The sequence below is a fragment of the Nematostella vectensis genome, chromosome 11, assembly GCF_932526225.1.
Source record: "Nematostella vectensis chromosome 11, jaNemVect1.1, whole genome shotgun sequence".
NCBI lineage: Eukaryota > Metazoa > Cnidaria > Anthozoa > Actiniaria > Edwardsiidae > Nematostella > Nematostella vectensis.
The window spans coordinates 797,305-810,112 of NC_064044.1; the positions used below are offsets into that span (position 1 = coordinate 797,305).

Sequence of the window (12,808 nt, forward strand, 5' to 3'; positions counted from 1 at the left end):
CACACACCACATGTGCGGACGATGCTGGTGCGAGTGTAGACTTGTAGATAGTTTCGAGATAATAAATAGAGTCGTCTCTTATGACCGTCTTGGTGTTCTTTCTTCGCTCTTCTTTGTTCCCTCAGCTAAGAAACGGTACACTTTTTTTTATAAGAACGTCTTATTTTCAGTTGAGGCTGGGCCGTGCTTTTTGGGATATTTTAAGGCTTAAATGTTTTTAAATTTTAGTGTACATAAGAATAAAATACCCAATGAATAATAAGAAAGAGAATTACACTATGATCAATAGCAATAATAGGTTGTTCCTATGAGCACAATTTGATTCTACTAGAACGCATCGATCTAGTTCCGATTCTAGGACCATTCTTTGACGGCTCTTGGTCTACCTGGGTCCTGGAACTGGACCAGCATCGATCAGGACTAAAAAATGAGTCTTGGTATGTACTTAGCATTTGGTGGAATCTCAGGCTAAACGTTGTTATAAAAAAAGGTTCTTTTTATAAATAAAAAAAGAGTGTACAGAATGTTGCCATGCGACCCTGGAACGGAGATCACTGATTGAAACGTACTTCCGCTTTCGCTTATTTCCTAACCGGAAGTTCTTCATGAATGTGTGTCACTCCAAATAGTGAGGAAATATACACGAAGCTTCAGTGTGACGAGCTTCCGCGTCCTGAGGTCGCTTTTCTACAGAGGAAATAATCAAAGCAGTGTATACAAGGTTGGTGAGTCTAGGCGTAACTTAACTCTTGGGACGTTTAATAGTAGCCCTTTTGGCTGTAATAGAGTGCTGTAAGTGAACGCCGTTGACGAAATATTTCCGATGTATCTTCAGCCTTTTGTCATTTTATAGTCGCGTTGCTTTTAATATCCTGGTTGGAGGTGCCTGGTTGCCGAACAAATTACGCTCCATTTAATCTTTCAATTTTAGCTCCCTTTCTCGACGATTTTCTCCTGTAGGGGGAATACTTGAGCTTTATGATGATTTCGATACAACATAGCCTGCATGCTTGCTGGATTAAATTTCATTTAGTGCGGCTTACTCATATGTCAAAAGGCATCAGACATATTCAATTGACTTTTTATTTATCTTTTTACTGGCAGTACAACGAATCCGAAGCCAGCTTTAAATATTTGTACTGCTGAGTTTTATGCGGTTACTGTATATCACCACAACATTGCGAAATCCAATTTCATCCCGTTAAAGACATGATATAACTCTACTGCAGTTTATCTGTGGAACTGTTTTGAGTGTGGAGAAGAAAAGAAAGGGAAACTAGTTTAAATAATTCCACAATAAAAAAGAGCATTTTTTATCACCCAACCATACTTACTTAATAAAGGGGGGAGGGCGGGTCTTGTACGGGAACCGTGAGGAAGGGGAGAGGGGGGGTGTAATCACCGTACGAAATGTGCCGCTGAAACATTGATAGGGGTGTTATAATGGGTGTTATAGCTTGGGCATATAACTAAAGTTATTTATCTTGGAGATGGAGATAATAGGATATCTATCCTGAAACGAGTAAGTGATATATTTCATTACTCTCTTACCTGAATGGATAGAGATTTCTCTCTCGCATGAATCAGATAAATTCTTAAGTAGAATGTCATTAATCCTTTTTATAACCAGATTTCCGAGGTTTCGGGGTATTCAGGTTTGCGCAAATGTTTGTCCTTTGTGTTAAACAAGGCATCTCATGCCAGCATGACAGAGGGTCTATATCTGGGACTTGTTAAATATGTTTATGTTCTCCTCAGCATACTATTGACGACAAATGTACGAAGAAAACATTCAGATAAGCGGGGAAAATCTTTTATTTCAGTTCTGTTTTTCTACTCAGCTATCGATTTTTTTATCGTGTATAATTGGAGTATGCATACTACAATACCCCCCCCCCCCCCCCCCCCTTCCCTCAATAACAACTATCTTTTCTTTGCTTTTTGCGTACTATTCTATCCTTGGCTGATTTGTCTGTTTCGTCCAGGTTATGACCAATAGCGACTATAGCTGGTGTCCGGGATTCCTGGCAGTCGTACTTGTGGTGATTGGCATTCCAGGTAATAAATTGAATGAAAGAACCGGTCACCGAGCCCGTTGAACCGGTCAGTGAACCCGTCCAATACATCAGTGAGCCGTTGGACGGTATGTTAACGCTTGTTTTTTTTTGTTTTTTTTTTTTACAGGCTCCAATTCAAGGTAATTATCAACATTCATGCGCGTTTATAGGTATCATATGGAAAAGCATGGTATTTTTTATTACTATCCTTGCAAGCATAATACCAATTATTACCACCCTTGTTTTTTTTTTATCTGACAGTTGTGTTCAAGTTTATCCTAACGTCTGGAAGAATGATTACTTTTGCAACAGCTATGTGGCGTACCCCAAAGGTTATTGCTCGTCCATAATCGGAAATGCATACGTCTACGGCTCCACAGCGTATCAACAGCAAACAGAGAAAGCAATGGAGCGATTCGCCTTCGTTAAGTCAGTCATGGAAAACCTCTACGGTGAAATGATACGCGAGTCGTGCATGGAGGTGTTTAATGTGTCGTACTGTCACTGGAATTTCCCACGATGCGACTACACAACAGGTGAGACGGAAAGAGAAGCTTACTTGAGACTTGGTTAGGGCAGCGTTTAGTTTGGAGCCCTCGATAGAGCAGGTGGTATGTTTGTTAAAGAGAAGCTTACTTGAGCCTTGTTTAGGGCAGCGTTTAGTTTGGAGCCTTCGATAGAGCAGGTGGTATGTTTGTTAAACAGAGGGGCTCATTGGGCGGGGAGAAGGGCTACAGAAAGATGAGGGGCTCATTACAGCTTTTACGCCATATCAAGTAGGACCCGTAACACATAATATTATGCTTTTCAAGGGAGACTAAGAAGTGCGCGAATTTGTCGAGAGACCTGTGAATATTTGATGAAGACATGCGATAGGGAGTTTGAGATGGCGAGGAACTTTAACAAGATAAACCAGGGTCGATGGCCCTATGAATGGACTATTATGGACTGTGATAACGACATGATTCGGCCCAAAAGAAACGGCGGGGATGCGCCTAGCTGCTTCTACATTGAGGACTTAATAAGTAAGTATCCATGACAACAGACATTGAGGACTTGATAAGTAGTTATTCAAGACAACAGACATTGAGGACTTGATAAGTAAGTATCCATGAGAATAGACATTGAGGACTTGATAAGTAAGTATCCATGAGAATAGACATTGAGGACTTGATAAGTAAGTATCCATGAGAATAGACATTGAGGACTTGATAAGTAAGTATCCATGAGAATAGACATTGAGGACTTGATAAGTAAGTATCCATGACAACAGACATTGAGGACTTGATAAGTAAGTATCCATGACAACAGACATTGAGGACTTGATAAGTAAGTATCCATGACAACAGACATTAAGGTCATAAAGGCTGGTGCACGAACCACCCATGGGCCGCTAATAGGTTATTTCTGATTGAAGACCGCCAAATACTATCCCTTTTCATATGATACCAATGATTCATTAAAGACCGTCAAATACTATCCTTTTCATTTGATATATATTTATAATTGAAGACCATCAAATAATATCGCTTTTCATATAACGTCTATGACTGAAGACCGTCAAATACTATCCCTTTCATATGATGCCTATGACTGCCCACCCCACCCCTCCCATCCATCTTCCGCTAATGACAAGGTAATGCGTCCCTTTTTATTCTGTTATTTTAATTAATTTTGGCGCTCTTTGTAGCCGACCATGGCTCACATCCCCGTATTTCTTTCAGCCGAGGTGGATAAACTGAGAGCGACAGGTAAGAAACAGCAAAAATATGCTTTAAATAAGTTGAAGGAGAGAAGATGTACGACTATATTAGACCTTATCCATATCTCTAAAAAATATAAACACTATCAGCTATATTAGACCTTATCCATATCTCTAAAAAATATAAACACTATCAGCTATATTAGACCTTATCCATATCTCTAAAAAATATAAACACTATCAGCTATATTAGACCTTATCCATATCTCTAAAAAATATAAACACTATCAGCTATATTAGACCTTACCCATATCTCTAAAAAATATAAACACTATCAGCTATATTAGACCTTACCCATATCTCTAAAAAATATAAACACTATTAGCTATATTAGACCTTACCCATATCTCTAAAAAATATAAACACTATTAGCTATATTAGACCTTACCCATATCTCTAAAAAATATAAACACTATTAGCTATATTAGACTTTACCCATATCTCTAAAAAATAAAAACACTATTAGCTATATTAGACCTTACCCATATCTCTAAAAAATATAAACACTATTAGCTATATTAGACCTTACCCATATCTCTAAAAAATATAAACACTATCAGCTATATTAGACCTTACCCATATCTCTAAAAAATATAAACACTATTAGCTATTTTAGACCTTATCCATATCTCTAAAAAATATAAACACTATCAGCTATATTAGACCTTACCCATATCTCTAAAAAATATAAACACTATTAGCTATATTAGACCTTACCCATATCTCTAAAAAATATAAACACTATTAGCTATATTAGACCTTATCCATATCTCTAAAAAATATAAACACTATCAGCTATATTAGACCTTACCCATATCTCAAAAAAATATAAACACTATCAGCTATATTAGACCTTACCCATATCTCTAAAAAATATAAACACTATTAGCTATATTAGACCTTACCCATATCTCTAAAAAATATAAACACTATTAGCTATATTAGACCTTACCCATATCTCTAAAAAATATAAACACTATTAGCTATATTAGACCTTACCCATATCTCTAAAAAATATAAACACTATTAGCTATATTAGACCTTACCCATATCTCTAAAAAATATAAACACTATCAGCTATATTAGACCTTACCCATATCTCTAAAAAATATAAACACTATTAGCTATTTTAGACCTTATCCATATCTCTAAAAAATATAAACACTATCAGCTATATTAGACCTTATCCATATCTCTAAAAAATATAAACACTATTAGCTATATTAGACTTTACCCATATCTCTAAAAAATATAAACACTATCAGCTATATTAGACCTTACCCATATCTCTAAAAAATATAAACACTATTAGCTATTTTAGACCTTATCCATATCTCTAAAAAATATAAACACTATCAGCTATATTAGACCTTACCCATATCTCTAAAAAATATAAACACTATTAGCTATATTAGACCTTACCCATATCTCTAAAAAATATAAACACTATCAGCTATATTAGACCTTACCCATATCTCTAAAAAATATAAACACTATTAGCTATATTAGACCTTATCCATATCTCTAAAAAATATAAACACTATCAGCTATATTAGACCTTACCCATATCTCTAAAAAATATAAACACTATCAGCTATATTAGACCTTACCCATATCTCTAAAAAATATAAACACTATTAGCTATATTAGACCTTACCCATATCTCTAAAAAATATAAACACTATTAGCTATATTAGACCTTACCCATATCTCTAAAAAATATAAACACTATTAGCTATATTAGACCTTACCCATATCTCTAAAAAATATAAACACTATTAGCTATATTAGACCTTACCCATATCTCTAAAAAATATAAACACTATCAGCTATATTAGACCTTACCCATATCTCTAAAAAATATAAACACTATTAGCTATTTTAGACCTTATCCATATCTCTAAAAAATATAAACACTATCAGCTATATTAGACCTTATCCATATCTCTAAAAAATATAAACACTATTAGCTATATTAGACTTTATCCATATCTCTAAAAAATATAAACACTATTAGCTATATTAGACCTTACCCATATCTCTAAAAAATATAAACACTATTAGCTATATTAGACCTTACCCATATCTCTAAAAAATATAAACACTATTAGCTATATTAGACCTTATCCATATCTCTAAAAAATATAAACACTATCAGCTATATTAGACCTTACCCATATCTCTAAAAAATATAAACACTATCAGCTATATTAGACCTTATCCATATCTCTAAAAAATATAAACACTATTAGCTATATTAGACCTTACCCATATCTCTAAAAAATATAAACACTATTAGCTATATTAGACCTTACCCATATCTCTAAAAAATATAAACACTATCAGCTATATTAGACCTTACCCATATCTCTAAAAAATATAAACACTATTAGCTATTTTAGACCTTATCCATATCTCTAAAAAATATAAACACTATCAGCTATATTAGACCTTATCCATATCTCTAAAAAATATAAACACTATTAGCTATATTAGACTTTACCCTCATATCTCTAAAAAATATAAACACTATCAGCTATATTAGACCTTACCCATATCTCTAAAAAATATAAACACTATTAGCTATTTTAGACCTTATCCATATCTCTAAAAAATATAAACACTATCAGCTATATTAGACCTTACCCATATCTCTAAAAAATATAAACACTATTAGCTATATTAGACCTTACCCATATCTCTAAAAAATATAAACACTATCAGCTATATTAGACCTTACCCATATCTCTAAAAAATATAAACACTATTAGCTATATTAGACCTTATCCATATCTCTAAAAAATATAAACACTATCAGCTATATTAGACCTTACCCATATCTCTAAAAAATATAAACACTATCAGCTATATTAGACCTTACCCATATCTCTAAAAAATATAAACACTATTAGCTATATTAGACCTTACCCATATCTCTAAAAAATATAAACACTATTAGCTATATTAGACCTTACCCATATCTCTAAAAAATATAAACACTATTAGCTATATTAGACCTTACCCATATCTCTAAAAAATATAAACACTATTAGCTATATTAGACCTTACCCATATCTCTAAAAAATATAAACACTATCAGCTATATTAGACCTTACCCATATCTCTAAAAAATATAAACACTATTAGCTATTTTAGACCTTATCCATATCTCTAAAAAATATAAACACTATCAGCTATATTAGACCTTATCCATATCTCTAAAAAATATAAACACTATTAGCTATATTAGACTTTATCCATATCTCTAAAAAATATAAACACTATTAGCTATATTAGACCTTACCCATATCTCTAAAAAATATAAACACTATTAGCTATATTAGACCTTACCCATATCTCTAAAAAATATAAACACTATTAGCTATATTAGACCTTATCCATATCTCTAAAAAATATAAACACTATCAGCTATATTAGACCTTATCCATATCTCTAAAAAATATAAACACTATCAGCTATATTAGACCTTATCCATATCTCTAAAAAATATAAACACTATTAGCTATATTAGACCTTACCCATATCTCTAAAAAATATAAACACTATTAGCTATATTAGACCTTACCCATATCTCTAAAAAATATAAACACTATTAGCTATATTAGACCTTACCCATATCTCTAAAAAATATAAACACTATCAGCTATTTTCTTACCGCCCATTTGTGAAGTGGCAGGATTCCTCCCCCTTTTACCAGTGCTATGTATTCTAGAAGGATTACCCGTCCTTTAGTAGGATTTTGCCCGCAGCGATTACGCTATACTTTTCCTCACATAGATTGCTACTATGGCGAAGGCGTCGGTTACCATGGCAACATAAATGTGACGAAATCGGGAATCTCGTGTCAGCCCTGGTCGTCCCAGTGCCCACACCACCACTATCATAACTCAACCCAGTACCCAGAGCTTATAAACGCGTCCAATTTCTGCCGTAACCCTGGTGGCATGGGACCGGACGGACCGTGGTGCTACACGACGAACAAGTTGGTGCGCTGGGAGTACTGCGATGTGCCCAAATGCCCCCCACCAGGTAGAGTGTTCATCAACATAATAATAGTGGTAGTACTGCGATGTGCCTAAATGCCCCCCACCAGGTACTGTGGTAATCAACATATAATAATGGTGGTAGTATTGCGATGTGCCTAAATGCCCCCCACCAGGTACAGTGGTAATCAACATATAATAATGGTGGTAGTACTGCGATGTGCCTAAATGCCCCCCACCAGGTACAGTGGTAATCAACATATAATAATGGTGGTAGTACTGCGATGTGCCTAAATGCCCCCCACCAGGTACAGTGGTAATCAACATATAATAATGGTGGTAGTACTGCGATGTGCCTAAATGCCCCCCACCAGGTACAGTGGTAATCAACATATAATAATAGTGGTAGTACTGCGATGTACCTAAATACCCCCCACCAGGTACTGTGGTAATCAACATATAATAATGGTGGTAGTACTGCGATGTGCCTAAATGCCCCCACCAGGTACAGTGATAATCAACATATAATAATGGTGGTAGTACTGCGATGTGCCTAAATACCCCCCACCAGGTACAGTGGTAATCAACATATAATAATGGTGGTAGTACTGCGATGTGCCTAAATGCCCCCCACCAGGTACAGTGGTAATCAACATATAATAATGGTGGTAGTACTGCGATGTGCCTGAATGCACCCCACCAGGTACATTGGTAATCAACATATAATAATGGTGGTAGTACTGCGATGTGCATAAATGCCCCCCACCAGGTACAGTGGTAATCAACATATAATAATGGTGATAGTACTGCGATGTGCCTAAATGCCCCCCACCAGGTACAGTGATAATCAACATATAATAATGGTGGTAGTACTGCGATGTGCCTAAATGCCCCCCACCAGGTACAGTGATAATCAACATATAATAATGGTGGTAGTACTGCGATGTGCCTAAATGCCCCCCACCAGGTACAGTGGTAATCAACATATAATAATGGTGATAGTACTGCGATGTGCATAAATGCCCCCCACCAGGTACAGTGGTAATCAACATATAATAATGATGGTAGTACTGCGATGTGCCTAAATGCCCCCCACCAGGTACAGTGATAATCAGCATATAATAATAGTGGTAGTACTGCGATGTACCTAAATACCCCCCACCAGGTACAGTGGTAATCAACATATAATAATAGTGGTAGTACTGCGATGTGCCTAAATGCCCCCCACCAGGTACAGTGGTAATCAACATATAATAATGGTGATAGTACTGCGATGTGCCTAAATGCCCCCCACCAGGTACAGTGGTAATCAACATATAATAATGGTGATAGTACTGCGATGTGCCTAAATGCCCCCCACCAGGTACAGTGGTAATCAACATATAATAATGATGGTAGTACTGCGATGTGCCTAAATGCCCCCCACCAGGTACAGTGGTAATCAACATATAATAATAGTGGTAGTACTGCGATGTGCCTAAATGCCCCCCACCAGGTACAGTGGTAATCAACATATAATAATAGTGGTAGTACTGCGATGTGCCTAAATGCCCCCCACCAGGTACAGTGGTAATCAACATATAAAAATGGTGGTAGTACTGCGATGTGCCTAAATGCCCCCCGCCAGGTACAGTGGTAATCAACATATAATAATGGTGGTAGTACTGCGATGTGCGTAAATGCCCCCCACCAGGTACAGTGGTAATCAACATATAATAATGATGGTAGTACTGCGATGTGCATAAATGCCCCCCACCAGGTACAGTGGTAATCAACATATAATAATAGTGGTAGTACTGCGATGTGCATAAATGCCCCCCACCAGGTACAGTGGTAATCAACATATAATAATAGTGGTAGTACTGCGATGTGCATAAATGCCCCCCACCAGGTACAGTGGTAATCAACATATAATAATGGTGGTAGTACTGCGATGTGCATAAATGCCCCCCACCAGGTACAGTGGTAATCAACATATAATAATGATGGTAGTACTGCGATGTGCCTAAATGCCCCCCACCAGGTACAGTGGTAATCAACATATAATAATGGTGGTAGTACTGCGATGTGCATAAATGCCCCCCACCAGGTACAGTGGTAATCAACATATAATAATGGTGGTAGTACTGCGATGTGCATGAATGCCCCCCACCAGGTACAGTGGTAATCAACATATAATAATGGTGGTAGTACTGCGATGTGCCTAAATGCCCCCCACCAGGTACAGTGGTAATCAACATATAATAATGGTGGTAGTACTGCGATGTGCCTAAATGCCCCCAACCAGGTACAGTGGTAATCAACATATAATAATGATGGTAGTACTGCGATGTGCCTAAATGCCCCCCACCAGGTACAGTGGTAATCAACATATAATAATGGTGGTAGTACTGCGATGTGCATAAATGCCCCCCACCAGGTACAGTGGTAATCAACATATAATAATGATGGTAGTACTGCGATGTGCCTAAATGCCCCCCACCAGGTACAGTGGTAATCAACATATAATAATGATGGTAGTACTGCGATGTGCCTAAATGCCCCCAACCAGGTACAGTGGTAATCAACATATAATAATGATGGTAGTACTGCGATGTGCATAAATGCCCCCCACCAGGTACAGTGGTAATCAACATATAATAATGGTGGTAGTACTGCGATGTGCCTAAATGCCCCCAACCAGGTACAGTGGTAATCAACATATAATAATGATGGTAGTACTGCGATGTGCCTAAATGCCCCCCACCAGGTACAGTGGTAATCAACATATAATAATGATGGTAGTACTGCGATGTGCCTAAATGCCCCCCACCAGGTACAGTGGTAATCAACATATAATAATGGTGGTAGTACTGCGATGTGCATAAATGCCCCCCACCAGGTACAGTGGTAATCAACATATAATAATGATGGTAGTACTGCGATGTGCCTAAATGCCCCCCACCAGGTACAGTGGTAATCAACATATAATAATGGTGGTAGTACTGCGATGTGCCTAAATGCCCCCCACCAGGTACAGTGGTAATCAACATATAATAATGGTGGTAGTACTGCGATGTGCATAAATGCCCCCCACCAGGTACAGTGGTAATCAACATATAATAATGGTGGTAGTACTGCGATGTGCCTGAATGCACCCCACCAGGAACAGTGGTAATCAACATATAATAATGGTGGTAGTACTGCGATGTGCATAAATGCCCCCCACCAGGTACAGTGGTAATCAGCATATAATAATGGTGGTAGTACTGCGATGTGCCTAAATGCCCCCCACCAGGTGCAGTGGTAATCAACATATAATAATGGTGGTAGTACTGCGATGTGCCTAAATGCCCCCCACCAGGTACAGTGATAATCAACATATAATAATGGTGGTAGTACTGCGATGTGCCTGAATGCACCCCACCAGGTACAGTGGTAATCAACATATAATAATGATGGTAGTACTGCGATGTGCCTAAATGCCCCCCACCAGGTACAGTGGTAATCAACATATAATAATGGTGGTAGTACTGCGATGTGCATAAATGCCCACCACTAGGTACAGTGGTAATCAACATATAATAATGGTGGTAGTACTGCGATGTGCCTAAATGCCCCCCACCAGGTACAGTGGTAATCAACATATAATAATAGTGGTAGTACTGCGATGTGCCTAAATGCCCCCCACCAGGTACAGTGGTAATCAACATATAAAAATGGTGGTAGTACTGCGATGTGTCTAAATGCCCCCCGCCAGGTACAGTGGTAATCAACATATAAAAATGGTGGTAGTACTGCGATGTGCCTAAATGCCCCCCACCAGGTACAGTGGTAATCAACATATAATAATGGGGGTAGTACTGCGATGTGCCTAAATGCACCCCACCAGGTACAGTGGTAATCAACATATAATAATGGTGGTAGTACTGCGATGTGCCTAAATGCCCCCCACCAGGTACAGTGGTAATCAACATATAATAATGGTGGTAGTACTGCGATGTGCATAAATGCCCACCACTAGGTACAGTGGTAATCAACATATAATAATGGTGGTAGTACTGCGATGTGCCTAAATGCCCCCCACCAGGTACAGTGGTAATCAACATATAATAATGGCGGTAGTACTGCGATGTGTCTAAATGCCCCCCACCAGGTACAGTGGTAATCAACATATAATAATGGTGGTAGTACTGCGATGTGCATAAATGCCCCCCACCAGGTACAGTGGTAATCAACATATAATAATGGTGGTAGTACTGCGATGTGCATAAATGCCCCCCACCAGGTACAGTGGTAATCAACATATAATAATGGTGGTAGTACTGCGATGTGCCTAAATGCCCCCCACCAGGTACAGTGGTAATCAACATATAATAATGGTGGTAGTACTGCGATGTGCATAAATGCCCCCCACCAGGTACAGTGGTAATCAACATATAATAATGGTGGTAGTACTGCGATGTGCATAAATGCCCCCCACCAGGTACAGTGGTAATCAACATATAATAATGGTGGTAGTACTGCGATGTGCCTAAATGCCCCCAACCAGGTACAGTGGTAATCAACATATAATAATGATGGTAGTACTGCGATGTGCCTAAATGCCCCCCACCAGGTACAGTGGTAATCAACATATAATAATGGTGGTAGTACTGCGATGTGCATAAATGCCCCCCACCAGGTACAGTGGTAATCAACATATAATAATGATGGTAGTACTGCGATGTGCCTAAATGCCCCCCACCAGGTACAGTGGTAATCAACATATAATAATGGTGGTAGTACTGCGATGTGCATAAATGCCCCCCACCAGGTACAGTGGTAATCAACATATAATAATGGTGGTAGTACTGCGATGTGCATAAATGCCCCCCACCAGGTACAGTGGTAATCAACATATAATAATGGTGGTAGTACTGCGATGTGCCTAAATGCCCCCCACCAGGTACAGTGGTAATCAACATATAATAATGGTGGTAGTACTGCGATGTGCCTAAATGCCC

The 12,808-nt window shown here is 37.9% G+C and overlaps 1 protein-coding gene across 1 annotated transcript in view; it reads left to right on the forward strand.

The window, feature by feature from the left end:
* Positions 1-603: 603 nt before the first annotated feature.
* LOC5511426 overlaps positions 604-12,808 on the forward strand; it is a 65,566-nt gene continuing 53,361 nt past the window's right edge. Inside the window, exons 1-7 of the mRNA XM_048734678.1 lie at positions 604-721; positions 1,986-2,058; positions 2,185-2,197; positions 2,319-2,593; positions 2,870-3,082; positions 3,782-3,808; positions 7,618-7,869. Of these exons, the coding sequence (XP_048590635.1) occupies positions 1,989-2,058; positions 2,185-2,197; positions 2,319-2,593; positions 2,870-3,082; positions 3,782-3,808; positions 7,618-7,869 (850 nt within the window). The 5' untranslated portion in view covers positions 604-721; positions 1,986-1,988. The remainder of the gene's footprint in view (positions 722-1,985; positions 2,059-2,184; positions 2,198-2,318; positions 2,594-2,869; positions 3,083-3,781; positions 3,809-7,617; positions 7,870-12,808) is intronic.